This window comes from Gymnodraco acuticeps, unplaced genomic scaffold (assembly GCF_902827175.1).
Source record: "Gymnodraco acuticeps unplaced genomic scaffold, fGymAcu1.1, whole genome shotgun sequence".
Classification (NCBI taxonomy): domain Eukaryota; kingdom Metazoa; phylum Chordata; class Actinopteri; order Perciformes; family Bathydraconidae; genus Gymnodraco; species Gymnodraco acuticeps.
Genome location: NW_022991180.1, coordinates 4,107,356 through 4,123,542, shown reverse-complemented (window position 1 = coordinate 4,123,542; position 16,187 = coordinate 4,107,356). Strand labels below are relative to the sequence as shown.

The window sequence follows — 16,187 nt, the reverse complement described above, 5'->3', positions numbered from 1 at the left end:
TAGTTTAGTATAGATATCAGCAGTCAAATAATTTGGTATGTTATCGTATTCTTTCAAAAATATAATGCCGCAATTTTACTCAAATTCTCAAATTGGAACACAACACAATTATTGAGACCAAAGTATTCACAATAAAGATATTATCGTAATATCCATAGAAAATTATGTAAAATCTGTCAAATGTAATAACTTCAATTATTTTTCACTTTTCTTTTAGCAAACCAATGTATTCCAGAACAAAGATTAGTTTGTTACTATTTTGCCAAAACTGAATTGTTCATATTGTTTCGACATTTACAGAGTGCTTCAGAAAAACACAAAATCAACGTCCCAGAGACCATGAATGAGTTCCTCGACATGTCTGACGATGAAGGTATGTGAAAAAAGCAATAGTTTTACTAATGCCTCCTCATTATCAGCCATTTATTACTAAAATGTCATTAATTGATACTTGCAAACTATTGCTGCAGCTTGATAACAATAAGTTATATTAATGCACTGCCTGATTTTTTACTTTGTGCTATGTGATATCATTTCATTAACATATGCATGTTTCACTGTAAATCTCACAGTCCGGGCCGATGTGCCGGAAACTACTATTCAGCTTTGCTGCTACATCTCAATAGATAATATCAAGGGAAGAATCTGAATGCACTTCCACTTTTTGGAATAAATCTATTTAAAGACATTTATTTTTGAGCTGTTTTACCCTTGAATCTGGTCTTGGTTTTCAAGGAGGTTAAAGTGTTTGTTTCTATTCACAAACTGATGTTATTTTCACTGCAACTCAAAAATAAAAACAAGGCCAATGTGACTCACTTTAGAGTTCACATGACCGATTATGAAAAAGTCCTGCATTGAGTAAATGAAATAATCCTGTCTCACTGTAAACCTCAATAAATAACACAACATTCACCGTAACATAGTTAGCATCAGAATAGCTTCTGTAGCGCTGCCAGGTCACATTGTTTCATGCTGCCCACTTCAGTCTTCTGCCCTTTGTTTTGGAACCAGCGAGCCAACAGGCCTGCAAAATTGATGAGCTTGTGCATGGGCCGTTGCCTAGTGGACATTCAGGGGGGGGGGGTTGGAGTTTCTATGTCAGGTGATACAGCTAGACTCAACAAGTTGCACGTACACACACATATCAGGTGATAAAGGATGAGTTTGCACTGTGGCTGTATGATGAAGATCCTCATTGGCATAACTATGATTCAGTGTGTTATCACTACCATGCAGGAATTGTAAATAGGATTCCACGGCCTTATGTCCTCCACATAAACTGTTTATACTGTGCGCATAATACATCAACATTTGTACTCGTGCAAGGCGGTACAATGATATTCGCCTTCAGAAACAGAAAGCAGCACAAGACTGGCTTTATTCAGCTGACAGCACTCACTCCTTCATATTTTGTTGTGTGTGTGTGTGTGTGTGTGTGTGTGTGTGTGTGTGTGTGTGTGTGTGTGTGTGTGTGTGTGTGTGTGTGTGTGTGTGTGTGTGTGTGTGTGTGTGTGTGTTAAACGAAGTACAGCGTTTCCACATCTCGGTTTACTCCTATATGGGGGAAGCCAATCCTATTAAGTTGTAGGTGTGAGGGTCACTCCTGGTCTCTGGCTGTCGTGTGTGTGTGTGTGTGTGTGTGTGTGTGTGTGTGTGTGTGTGTGTGTGTGTGTGTGTGTGTGTGTGTGTGTGTGTGTGTGTGTGTGTGTGTGTGTGTGTGTGTGTGTGTGTGCGCGCATCTCTTCTCATGCTTTCTATGGATACTATAGCCACACTAATTGTACCATCTTTAGCGCAACTTAACTCTGTGTTGTGTTGTGCTCTGCTGTCTCTCAGAGTAGAGTATCTTTGTAATCCCTGACTGGCATTAGAGGACGTTACTACAGTTGGTATGCTGAAGGTCTTTAACTGTCAACTAGAGCAGCAGAAATTAAATGATTATTTGTTAAATATTAAGTATAGTAAGTACATCTTTTGATAATCAATTAAACAGGTTGATTCACAATCTAAATTGTATTATTCCAGCTCCTTACATTCAAATAGTTTATGGTTTCTTTATGCTTCTATGACAGTTCGGTAACAACTCAAACAGTTGTTGATCGTACAAGACATTTAAGGACTGATTAACATTTTTGGCCATATTAAAAAAAAAAAAAATATTGAGGAAATAAATAAAACATTTCCCTTCAATGAAAATAATCGTTAGTTAACTGTCAAGTACATATTACATAATTGTTCTAACTTCAAGTTTTAGTCAGTGTGTAGGCTATAAGAAAGAAAAATGTTGCCCAATAATAATGAAAAAAGGGAACATGAGGGTGGTTATTTCATCATTATGTTATCCCCACTGCCAGTTTGACATGCAGCCAGGCTTCCACCAGGAAAAAAAAGACAGGAGGAGTATTCAGGGAGATTTTTCTTCTGGTCTCTGTCCGGGCCCGGTGCCACGAGGGGGCAAAAGGGGGCATTGCCCCCTCAGTTGTCTTATTTGCCCCCTCACATTGAGCATCATTAATCCATCAAAAAGTACAATAAATGTCACGATTATTAAATAACTTTAAATAATTATTTTCCCCAACACACGTTACTATGTTTAGATCAGATGTGTGGGTCAAGCAACGTGTAAACAAGCCTCAACCCCAAGTGAGCTTGTAGTCTTAATGTTAGCGTGTGTGCTTAGCTGTAAACACAGTCGGATGGGTGACCAAAACGTCCCCGTTTTCCAGGCAAAGTCCTGGTGGCCGGTACCAGGTTGAAACTCCCGAAAATGTTCCCGTTTTTGTATGTGCGTTAAAAAACAGAGCAAGGTGAAATAACATGTTACATGTCAGTAAAAACAGAGTAACAGTGTTGTGCCTTTTTGTAGCGTTAGCGTATTTCTACTTCTTCTTCTACCTCTACTTCTTCTTCTTCTTCTTCTTCTACTACTTCTTCTTCTAATTCAATGTACCTGCCCACGAGATATTGGATAAATTCATAGTATTACAACAAAAGTACTTTAAACGAGGTAAGTTACGAATGTATGTTCTCAATTGCCAAGTATGGGATTGAATATTACATTAGTTTAGATTAGATTTATTGTCCCCAGGGGGAAATTCATTTGCACAGCTCTGTTGTGGTAATCTGTATTATATAAACCGTATTGGTACAATGAGCGACATCTAGTGGCGGATTGTGGAACATTGATTTGATTGTTCTCATGGCAGTTTGACTCTAGAGACAAACCAGGGGACTTTACTTTGAATCTGTGTCTGTCCATTTGGTGTAGTGTTTTATCCAATATTACATTTGGTTTATATATTAGTCACTTTCTTATGAAATGCCAGGTTTTAGGCCTTGGTCTGAACATTCAATCCTGGAAATAAAAAATCAACCAGATACATTTGTATAGATAGATAGTAAGTAAGTAACATCTGTATAGGAAGACGAGTTAAAGGATAGAGGAGAAAAGGTTATGGTATAATTACAGAGCCAATTTATAAATGGAGGAAATCAATGTTAGTCTGTTAACCAAAGTGCAGCCATCTAATAATGTACTATCTGTTATTAAAGATCAGAGGAAAAGAACAGAATGAGAGGGGTGAATCCGGAATACAAATAAAGAAGCAAAGAGATTGTAGAGCAGTGAGAAGGAAAAAAGCTTGGTGTGTCAATTCATTACATTGCCAGTATTTTTCGTTGTTGTGAGAAAAAAAAAATCGCCCCCTCGGATTTTTTAACAGCCCCCTCAGTCATTTCATCCTGGAGCCGGGCCTGTCTCTGTCTCCTCTGCATTTCCAAAGCATTTGATCCAGCGACCTGTCAGCTGACTGCTCTCCACTGAGCGGTAAACATTCAGCGAGCCTCCTGTTGACTCTCTTCAGTCGGAGTTTCTGGATGCTGTTGAGCCAAAGTGGCACGGAGACTTTCTCTCTTTAAATCCAATGAGATGAGCTTTTCTGAGCCTCCTGCAGGAGTATTAACCCCGGTGTGGCCGCAGATGGCTTTACTCCCACTCTTTCTGACCTGCAATGTGCACTGTGTTGCAGTAAGAAGACGCAAAAGTTAAACAACATTGAATTGTGTGACTTTCCGGAGAGGGAGGCGGAGATGTGCGCAACAGTGCATGTTTGGTCTTTGTGGAGTTACAGTAAGTGCGTGGGGTGAAGAGAGGGCAACATTTTCTATCAGCACGAGAAGCACTGAATAGACCACTTGATAGTCCTCACCTCTCACTGGATTTACTCTTCATTCTGGGGACGTTTCGCGGAGCACTAGAAATTCCTCGGGAAATATAAGAATAGTTGCGATCAATATGGCTGCGTTGGAAAAAGGTAAGTCGTGACTCGTAAGAGCGTCTGATGAAGTTTAAATGGAGTGATGTTGATGTTTTGAAGGTTAAAATGTAAAAAACAAAACAAAAAAACTAGAGGATAGATCGTAAATTGCAGACTGTCGAGAATAACAGATTCGCAAATTATTATTTGTATTTCCTTTTCAATGTACTGAAGTGATAGATGGCAATTCAAACAGCTATTTGTTTTTTGTGGATATTTGTCTGCTGCTAGTGAGAGGAGAGAGAGAGTGTGTGTTTGATGCGGTGACTTTGTAACACAGAAGGTGCTTTAGGTTGAAAGTATATAATAGGAACAGGTGTGTGTGTGTGTGTGTGTGTGTGTGTGTGTGTGTGTGTGTGTGTGTGTGTGTGTGTGTGTGTGTGTGTGTGTGTGTGTGTGTGTGTGTGTGTGTGTGTGTGTGTGTGTGTGTGTGTGTGTGTGTGTGTGTGTGTGTGTGTGAATTTTGCGCGGTGGGTTATGTGTGTTCGGCTATCTCTACTTGAATGGGACGGTGATATATTTACAGCAACGCGGAGTCAATTGTTTTCCAGTTTTGTCAAGTCAGACAGAAATAGCTGGAAAAACACCGGAAGTAATGTGCTCAAATTTACCATCAAAACAAAAGCACAACATTCTTAACAAAACAAACGTTTTACTCTGACATGCACACAAAATGTGCAGAGATGAGTGTTTCTAAATAATTAAATATCGATTTAGTATGTTCTAATTCCTTCTTATAACTGGAAACAAACTGCAGTAAGTCTTAACTGTTGCATTTGTATTCGTTTGCTTAATTTATATAGATAAATACTAACTACATGTTAATAGCATTGTTTTCAGATTTTTCATTTTGGGACTAAATTATTATTATTATATTATATATATACATATATATATATATTATAAAGAGTATGCTGAGAGAAAACACTTGTTTGATGATAATATTGACTTAACACGCAGGAATAAGGAGTATTTGGCTGCACAGATCAAATGCATAACACTTTTATAAGCCTTCATTCCTGTTGTAAATAGTAGAAGTTTCAACACAAGTTAGTCATTTATTCAGGAATCGTGGTGAATGCGGCACTGCCACCCAGACGAAAGCATTTACATCAATACCACAGTATTTCCTAAGATAACTTTGAGGTGAATATTTTGTTTGCATATTGCTTTTGTAGAGTTGATTTGAGCACGTGGCTCCATACGTTTTAAATAGATAGTGTAAGGGAAACTTCTGTGTAGCAATGCAGTGGGAGTCACCGACTCAGGAAAGAGACACGGGAAGAGTAGGAGCTTTGATGTCAAACACTGATGGTTTATTTGGAGCTTCGGCCGGAGAATTCACATCACAAGTCACAGCAGCCACGGTCTGACTGCACGGGAGAGTTGCCACGTCAATTCTGGAGCGCCTGCATTTAACTGGTTTCGCGGAGTAATCAACATATTTGAGAAGATAGCCTAAACAGTTGGGAACACTGAGTTACTTGCGTCTGACACTTATGGCCTCGAAGATTTCACACCTTGGAGTCCACAAACACAGAGAAGGAAGTGTCCCAGTGTACCCAGAACAATAAACCATCTGTGACCCAGGGTTGTTTGGTCATAGAATGGGAACAATAACATTATGGCTGAAGCAGCCTATCTCCTTAAAGGAGATAACAGACGTCAGGGTTGGTCATGCACGTCATATCTAGGAGTCTAGGACAATTATTTCCCGAACAGATAGTGTTAGCTTTTTTATCTTAATTGAGGTTTGACAATCACAATCCTTTCACCTGAAGTTTTATTTTGAAGTTGGACACCGGAAATGCTTAATTTAACGTCATCTAGCTTGCCACTGTTGCCGGTGTGTGATCGGAGTGCGGCAGTATTGAAGGCAGGGGGAGGGGCTGCGGTGAAGGAGCGCAGTGTTTGCAGGCAGGACAGAGCAGGACATGAGGGAGAAGGGGAAACACAGTAGCCGCTCCGCCGGCTTCATTGACCGGCGTGTCATCGTCCACCGGTCCGCTGATCGAGGTGCTGCTCCGCTCTCTCTGCTGTTTCTCTGCTGTTTGTGCCCAAGCTTTGGGTCTCTGTTAAAGCCTCTGCTGCGCGCTGTGTGTCAGTGTTGTGAAAGGAGCTGCGTTTTGTTTTACAGGAGAGCTCCAGATATACCGCAAAATGGCATTGCTGTTTATGGCATTTTTCTACAAACTGATTATTGTTTTACCTCTCTAACAGACATGCATTGGCGCTGCTCAGTGTTGTTGTTGTTGTGTCTCAGTCAAAATGAATAGACAAAGTTGCAGTGGGCTATGCCGTTGCAGTGAGGTAGCCTAGTATGTGAAACTGGGTTTTAATAAATTATCCAAGGCCTCCTCTAAGTAACATAATCTGATAAATGAGAGAGTGATGTCGGCAGTGTGGGCTTTTTTTTCTTCTTCTTGAGATGCCGCATCGCCTCACTTTGCCTGGATTGGCTTTTTGAGATAACAGGAGGATTTTATGATTTCATCCCCTCCACCAGGTGAGGATGCGATGACCGGGGACACGGACAAATACCTGCGGCCTCAGGACCTCAAAGAGCTGGGGGACGACTCCCTGCCTCAGGAGGGCTACATGGGTTTCAGCATAGGAGCCCGCTCAGCCAGGTAAGCACCTGTCATTTATATTATTAAATTCACTGGTGTACTGGTGCAGTGCAGACAACTACTATTTCCAACTTGTCCTTAGAATATTGTGGCCAGATTATGTTTATATCTATTATCAATTCATGAGGTGGTTGTTCACCCTATGATGGCAATGCTTTGGTATGGATATTGTTTAGTCTATGTTGGACTGAAATAGATCATATAATGTACAGCCCCACCAACACACACACACACTCAAACAAAAACAGAATAATGGAAATTGCTAGCGATAGCATCTGGAAAGTTGCCATGCAATGATTGCACCTGACAAAATGATTCAGCGTTTTGTGTGGCCCATGCAAAGATTACAAATGGGCCATAGTGTAACACAAGAGATACGAGCTGTATCTGTGACAGTGATGCCTTTGATACCCTTGATGAACAGCTGCACGTCGGGATTCTCTACAGGCCCACCTAGCTACAGTTTCCAATAGTGGACAAAGTGTGTTGTGGAACACTGGCAGGCTCCAGTGAAAACACATCAGCAGCACACACAGGAGGAGTGTGTGTGGACACAGTGTGTATTGTTGCCTCGCTGACAGATGGCAGACATACTGTGATGGTTGGATTGATAAACAACTACACTAACTGTGACAGGAAGCTGCTTCAAACAACAGGTCTCAGCAAATAAGGGAGATATTCCATGTAAACAATGATGAGCTTGGTGGGTAGTTTATTGGAAAGAGTTTTTAATTTAATGTGGGAGTTATTGTTTGCATAACATTGTTATTATTCGAGTGAAAACAGGTCTGTGGCCACATTTGATGATTTGAATCTGAAGTCATTTGCTCAGAATTACTGTTTGTTTACTTTTTGTTAACAGTTTATTGGTATTTGAGGGTACTCCAGACAAAAGTTATTATTGTGAGAAATATTATTATCTCCATCTGCTACAGATTAGAGCGGCGTACAAAAACTGTTTACTTTTTTGTGTAATTGCGTTGTAGAATAGAAGTTGAGATGGTGCAGGGTTGTGTATTTAATGCTTTGAAATACTGTAATTATTGATCAATTAATGTTTGATGCTGAGCTACTTCTTTTCTTTTCCCTTACCTTTCTGTTTATGACATCGACATTGCATGGTTTGCTTTTTGACTGGGCTGCATACACACACACACACACACACACACACACACTAAAACCTATAATCGCTTGTGCCTAGTCGTTGAGTGCAACCATGCAAAAGTTCAGCTTCAATGTCATATGGGGGGAAAAGAAAGCCACATCCTGCTTGAATGTCTCCAAAATGCTTTGCTTTTCACACTTCTATTTTGATCTTCTCCTTGCACCGTGTCCCTCATTCTAGCCCTAGACTCAGGTAAGAAAAGAATAGTCGTTGTAGTAGTTGTAGACGCCATAAGCTGTGAATGTTGTCCCCCCTTCACCCTCTGTACTACTACATAAAACCGCAAACCCAAACCACAAGTCATTCATTGTGATTAGTGCCATCCAGTGTTGCTGTTTGTGGTACCAGATGTGTTGTCGCCGTGACGTTTTGTATTTTAAGATTGCTGCTCATTTGATCTGATCACCATCCACCATATTTGATCATCCTTATTAAAAAAAAATCATCTTATCTTCAAACTGAAAATGTATGTTTTCATGCAGGTTTGAAAAAAAGCTGGAAATGAGTAAATGAAAGCCACTCTTGTTTTGCAGAGTTTTTCAGTTTGAGTTGTGTGGACTCATTTTATAACTTTTCGATGTGGCTTGTTCTTAAGTGGCACTTTTGTAGTGCCACTTGGTGTAACTTCCAGGGATCAACACATCAGGTTGTTAATATCCACAACTTTTATCCAATTTAATCAACAATAATTGGACATTTATCTGGATGATTCTGGATGTGAAATCATGGTTTGCAGAGATGGAAACTTTATGAAATTTCTCTGGATTCTTTATTTAAGAATTTAGAAATCATCAAGGACAGACAGGCGGTCACACATACGCAGATGCATCCGCGCATAAACACTTACATAAACAAACAATGACTCAAGCATTTGTCTCTTTAGGTCCACATAGACCTAGGATCATTTGTACATAAAAAGAGATGTGAGAAAGAAATGAAACATGTTTCTGGATAATGGAAAGTGTAGTTTACAGCAAGGCAGACTTATCTACAGTTAAATGATGGGAGTGGTGTGGAAAGAGGGACAAAGGGGACAGAGAAGGATGGGGTTAGAGGAATTCAGCGAAGTAGAGAAAAAGTCAAACAAGTCTTCCATTGAGTAAACTGTCAGATAACCAAAGAGCAACAAATCTGAAATGGAGACAGTAGAGAGAGGAAGAGATGATGGGACAGCTTTATGAAGAAGAAGTGCTGGGAGTTGGCATAACGTCCAGGAATAGATGACAGACGATAAAGAGGACAGCCAAGATAATGAGCAGTGAGGCAGGAAATGAAAAAAAGCTTGGATGTTTAGAGAAGAGGATAGACAGGATGAAATAGACGATGAAGCTGTGAAGAACAAACAGAGTCTGGCTGAGAGCTATGGGGGGGGGGGGGGGGGGGTTCAGGGGGGTAGCGCCATGCTGACATGCCAGCAAGTCCATTCAGACCGTACAGAGTCGCTTGGTAACTTCGATGGTGGGGTAGGCAGGCTGTGCTGAATAAAGGGCTTCTCTCTGTGCTGAATAGTGTGCCCACTCAAACATGCTGAGCTCTGCATTTTATCCCCTCCTTGCTCCCCCCTCTCCCCCACTCCACACACACACACACACACACACACACACACACACACACACACACACACACACACACACACACACACACACACACACACACAGGTCACATCAATACACACATATGCAGTATGCACAAATAAAGCACAGAGCTGTCAGCTTTGTCACTGGCATTGTGTCTCTTATAGTGCGCAACCATATAAAATATCATCGTATATTATTTATACTGTTTGCCCATACCAGTGCGCAACATTTAACTCAGAGTATCGGGACTGTGCGTTCGGCTGCTACGCCTTGATCAAATCCCTGTAGCAAAAACAGCACAAGACAAAAAAAACCCTGAAAGGAATCGGCACTGCATTGAGAGGATGCACAAATAGGCACAAGTCACCACACACAGCCGTACAGCAGACTGCAGCAAGACAGATAGAAAAATACCAGCGTCCCTTTTATGTTTCTGCTGCTCAGAATCAGGTCTAGGTCAGCTGCTAATCTTAGACCAAAGAAATGTCAGTCCTCAAACACAAGTCAAATTTAACTGATTCACTTTCAAGCAAACGTCATTTTTATACTGTCAAAACAAGGTTGGCACAAAGACGTCGACTAATCTATCATATTTCATACACGTTATATCCGTGTTCGTGTATCACATTAACCACACTCCTGTAGAAGTATAAACAGCCGTCTGCTTTCTATAAGTCTGTTCCTATTTCCCTCTATCTCTAAATGCAAACAACACTGACCTCACATTTCCATCTCTGAACAACCTGCTGCAGTATCTTATCTTTGCTCAAACTGCAGGCTCTTCAGCCTCTCCCTCTCTATTTTCCACTTATGGACACTCTCTGTCCAGCGAGTAAAACAACCTGGTTCCCTGGAGGTTGCATGTAGTAATGGATTCCTTGCTTTTTGTTTTGTGTCGTGTTCCCCTGCCCGTCACTTGTTGTTGCCCACGGCACCGGGTTGCGTGGTAACATGTAGCCTCCGCTCCTTCAGTTCGGATAGGTCCAACACACTCAACCGGAGCTCCTTCGCTCGGGACAGTATGATGATTGAAGAGATTCTGGCGCCCACAAAAGACACGGTAAGACCATTTATCGTCATATTTGGTGTTTTATCTCCACACTGTCTATTTTTAACCTTCTATACCCAGCCCAACCCAACTCTATGCTCACTGTTACTTCCTTGACATGTTTTACGTTTGTTTTTTAAGCTTTGATGTCTCTCTTCTCCCCAGGTGCATCTCTTGTTTTATTATTGTCAATGACTTCTTAGGGAAAAAACAGACTCTGTAGAATTGAAAGTAGGGTGGCGTTACTTCTCTTGCACAGAGGCCATAACAGAAGCAGTGTTGATGACATGCTTTCTCTTGTCAAAGTGCTGAGGGAGAGTATATGGCACCTTGACGAAGAGTTTATTCAAACCTAAGGGCTTCAGGAGGCCCCTCTTTCCCTCCTCAGGGAAAAACGCTGTGTTTCATGCTTGTTTTGGTAGTCAGGAGCAAAAACAGAAACTGTAACCTCTTATAATAAACAATATTAGTAATATAACTCAAAATGTCCAATGACATCACCCAATATTTAAACTAATCACGGCCTAAATGTGCACTCAACTCTCCTCTTTTACAAAACAAACACAAATGTTTTTCCCATATTAAACTAGTATTATAACTAGTTGAAAATATACAAACAGTCAAATTGTTGATTCTTTCTTGGTGGTCAGTTTAGGTGCCATGTGTACTATAATCTGCTACATTTGATAGATACAGTTTCATTTCATTTGGGGATTGTTTGCCTGAATTGTAGGACCATATCATCTTCATGGAGAGCGGATCATGTTTTATTAGATGGAAATTGGACCCTTTAGTGAAACAACGGTGCCCTCTGTGACGTCTGAACTGTCTCTCTTCTCCCCTTAGCTTCAGAGTGTCTGTAATGACATTTCCTATTTGGTTGACCCACTCAATAAGGTATAAAGAGTTCATGGATGTCAGACTCATTCGTCAGTTTACCATCTTTCATTCACTGTGGTCCAGCTCTCATTGCTCTTGGGTTTTTGAGTTGTCTGTATATTTGTTTGTTTTGGGTCCATTCCACTCTCATTGTATTCATTAGTGGTGGTCTGTGTTTAGTGAATGGTCATTCCCATGCTACATGAGCTCCCATGATTTAATTTTCACAGGAATAATGGTTATTATAAAGCTGGTTGGGTAGTGACAAATTGTGTGTTATCAAGATGAGGATATGTGTGATAACCCAGATAACATTTAACAAAACGTGCAATTGGGTTAAAGTTCCACCGTCACGTCACTAGAAAAACAGAATGCCATCCCACATGTTTGGATAGTTAATGGTGACAAATGTTGTTCCATTACATGTCGGGGAAGAAAGATTAATTCTTGTCAACCTCTATGTCCGCTATTTATTTGTTCTGTCCTTATATTCCACGTTCCTATTTCTCATCTCCCATCTCTATCTGCCTCCCTATCGCTGTTAAACCTCTTCTTTCTCTTCCGTATCTTTTCCTCCTGCTCTCTTCCTCTCCCAGCACCTGGCTGTGACCAGAGACTACAGCACTGAGTGTATGCGGCGCTACAGCTGGACTCCGGACACCGTGGACCACAGCCCCAACACTGTGTCCAGCCCCATTCACTCTGGGTAAGAACAGCTGCACTGCCTCCGCCCATACATCACGATATGTCTACCAGCATGCGCACACATGCACTACAAACAAGGGCTGTCCTCATACTAAGACATTTCAGACAACCTATTGATAAGTTGATTTAATCGACAGATCTGTAGAAATGAGTTTTTTACACAAAGAATCATGCATAAATCTTGTGTTTACCAGGGATGTGTTGATAAGATTTTTGGATCATTTAGCATGAAAAAAGCTGGGAAATGTACTAATGGATTAAATAAATCATCTTAAACTAAAACATCCTACAGAGGCAGCCTTACTACATGCAAAAGCTGCATGTACATCCTAATAACTATTGCATAAATCGCACATTTTCTATGCACACAACTGCTGTATTGTCTTTTGTTCCCCCCCAAAGAGTCAATATTCAGCAAACCCTGCAGCACTGATGCAGACATGATGCAGGGCTGTGGGATTTCTGCAGTGCTGCTACTGTACACATTACATTACAGAAACAAAAGAAACAGTCTGTCCTCTAAAGCTCTCATGTCATACCATAAGTCTAGAGACAAAGTCCAGGCATCACCCTAATGTTCACTGACGTCAGCTCTATTCCTGTCATCACAGGAACAAAGTACAGACTCTCTGTGAGCTCATGGTGCTTGTCTTGTGTTTCATTTGGATAAAAGTGATAAGATGTGACGCTCACTTTGAATATATGACGTTAAATGCCTGCTTTATATACACGGAGCTGTGTTAGAACATCATTGAAGGCTTAATAATTGATTTTTCTGGGATCTGTCATGTCATTATTACTTTTTGTGTGTGTGTCTGTGTATTTATATATTATTTAGTTTGTTGTCATGTACCTTCTTTCCCTTGGTTTCCCACCCCCGTATTTCTTTCATCTTCAGTAGTTACTGCAGATCCCCACAGTGATTGTGAACCTTTGATACTAAAACTAGATTTCGGGGGTTTGCCTCCTGCATTGCCTCCATGTGTTTATTTTGCAGCCTCTCCTCCCCGCTCCCTCAGTATGACTCCAGGTGATGACTGTTGCTTTCACCTACGATGCTGCAGTGATGACTCCCACTCCTCCCCCCTTCTCTCTCCCTTCTCACCTCATCAGTCTCTCCCCCCCTCTTAGCCTCCTCTACTCCTCTACTCTGTGCTCGTCTCATCCGTGTGGTCTGGTGTTTCATTTGCACTCCTTAGATATTAGAGGTGTTAAGTCAACGTGTATGGGAGTCTTTTCATCTGTCTTTCTCTCACATAAAATTACATTTCCCTCGAAACCTTACAAGGATTCTGCTTTTCTGCCAACATACACTATAGAAAAAGCAACAATATACATAACGCAACACATTTTAGCTTTAGGTTGATCGTGCAAAATTCATGTTCTGCTCTTCTCCATCCTCACTCATTACTTGTGTCAATGATTATATTAATGGGATGCCGAAATTAGCTTTTAATTCAAAGGCGCATCACATATTAATCACATTAACCCTATCTTGGTGAAACATCTGTGCAGGTGTTTAATATTTGTTCACTGAATGCTGCTTTAGAGGACCTGAAACTTTGGCAAAAGTCTCACCTTGTGCCTCATGAATGGAAACTAAACTTTGCGACTTCATGAGCAGCACCCTGTTTAGTTTCAGACAGTGTTTAATGTTCTGAATTGAGGCAGGTATAAGTGAGAACTGCAAACTTTCAGAACTCAAAGCATCTTTTTTTCTTCTTTCTATCATTCTGTCTGTCTCTTTCTCTTTTTTTTGTTAATTTCTCTCTTTTCCTTACTTTGTTTTGGTGTACGGTGATCACAGCATGGAAATTGTCTTCCTTATTAGTTTCCGTGGTATGACTTCTGTCTATGGCTTTATCTTTTATTTCTCTAACATTATTTGTTCACCTTGCAGGTTCTTGGTCAGCTTCATGGTGGATGCGCGCGGTGGTTCCATGAGAGGCAGCCGCCACAATGGCATGCGCATCATCATCCCTCCCAGGAAGTGCACGGCACCCACGCGCATCACCTGCCGCCTGGCCAAGAGGCACAAGCTGGCCTACCCCCCGCCCATGGTGGAGGGAGAGGGGCTGGTCAGCCGGCTGGTGGAGGTCGGACCAGCTGGGGCTCAGTTCCTGGGGTAGGACGCTTGGGATTTCTTTATGATGCATTGCAGTTTTCAGGGAGAACAGGGAACAAATCAAAGAGGATATTTTCCGATAAACTGTCCTAGGGAAGCTTTACAAGCTTTCAATTACTTCACACTGAACGCAGGTGAACCATCTAATGGAGAAATATAGTGTGGTTAGCTAAAGCTGCTCGAAAAAAGTATTTTAACTACTATTGAAATTGACAATGTCCGAGTGAAGTTAAACTGCAACTTTAACTACATCCATGAATGTCAGAGGTGGCCAATGCACATAATTGTTATTTAACTCCCCAGCTGCCCTAAAGATGATGGTTTAATTTCATAATTTCCTGAGTTAAATTGTGTTCTACTTTCTATTTTAGACCTGTGATCGTAGAGATCCCCCATTTTGGGTCCATGCGGGGGAAAGAGAGGGAGCTGATTGTGCTGAGGAGCGAGAACGGAGACACGTGGAAGGAGCACCAGTCTGACGCCAGACCAGAAGACCTCTTTGAGCTGCTTTCTGGAATGGATGAAGGTAACGCAAAGGTTATTCAGTGTGGCCCAACAATAATTGCCAATGATAATTAGAACAAAGACACTTTAGTGCGAAGTTAATGGATGAAGGTGAACTTGAACCACTTAGGAATACTTATACTATTCAACCGATGGCTATGTGTCAGCTGGTGTCCTAGAAAAACAGATTTTCACTGCAGGACATGTTTCTTGTTCCTGTTTAGCCTACTTAGTGTCCTTTTTTGTATTGACCCTTGCCAAATGTCATACCTTAATAGTATCTAACACATAAAGTCATAATTCGTATCAGGTGATCATAACAAAGTGATAACTTGTGTAAATTGTGTAACTTTTTATTTTGTATTATATTTTTTATTATATCATCACTTTTTTTTTAACTCAGTACTTTTTATTGCATGTAACATATGTAATATATGTAACATTAAGCTGTCTGTGGCTCTTTTCTGCTGTAACTACGTACATTTCCCCTCTGGGACTAATAAAGGTATTCTGATTCTGATATTTTCTGTCACAGAGCTGGACAGTCCCATTGAGTTGGAGAAGAAGCGAATCTGCCGCATCGTCACTAGCGATTTCCCTCAGTATTTTGCTGTGGTGTCGCGGATCAAGCAGGAGTCCAACCACATGGGTCCGGATGGAGGCATGCTGTCCAGCAGCACCGTGCCCATGGTGCAGGCCTCGTTCCCTGAAGGAGCGCTCACCAAGAAGATCCGTGTCGGCCTGCAGGTACAGCAGCACTTCTGAATCTGCTAAAATTCAGTTTCATGACTCAGCTTTTCAGTCGCAGAGACTGCCCACTGACCTATTATTTATTTATACTCGAGTCCAGTCCTCCTCACATGCCTGAACCATTTAATTTCAGAAAAAGTTCAGGGAACGTTTGACTAAACATTTCTCAAAGTTTCATCAACAAACTATTTATTTGACTTCCTGTTGCTTTTCCTTCTGTTTAGGCCCAGCCCGTGCCAGATGACATGGCGAGGGCGATCCTCGGAAACAGAGCCACGTTCAGCCCCATCGTCACCGTGGAGCCCAGGAGGAGAAAGTTCCACAAGCCGATCACCATGACGATCCCTGTCCCGCCTAGATCGGCAGAAGGCCATCCCAGCGGTCACCGAGGCGACACTGCACCCTGCCTGCGTCTGCTCTGCAGCATCACAGGCAAGTAGACCTCTGAATAACTAGAGCATGACAATACTGTAGAACCTTTATCC

At 41.4% G+C, this 16,187-nt stretch overlaps 1 protein-coding gene across 1 annotated transcript in view; it reads left to right on the top strand.

Annotated features, from left to right (window-relative positions):
* Window positions 1-16,187, top strand: part of LOC117560808 (ankyrin-3-like) — a 103,057-nt gene that overhangs the window by 58,385 nt on the left and 28,485 nt on the right. Inside the window, 10 exon segments of the mRNA XM_034237860.1 lie at window positions 301-373; window positions 6,826-6,949; window positions 10,649-10,751; window positions 11,586-11,636; window positions 12,215-12,324; window positions 13,321-13,353; window positions 14,224-14,448; window positions 14,820-14,974; window positions 15,488-15,699; window positions 15,927-16,134. Of these exon segments, the coding sequence (XP_034093751.1) occupies window positions 301-373; window positions 6,826-6,949; window positions 10,649-10,751; window positions 11,586-11,636; window positions 12,215-12,324; window positions 13,321-13,353; window positions 14,224-14,448; window positions 14,820-14,974; window positions 15,488-15,699; window positions 15,927-16,134 (1,294 nt within the window).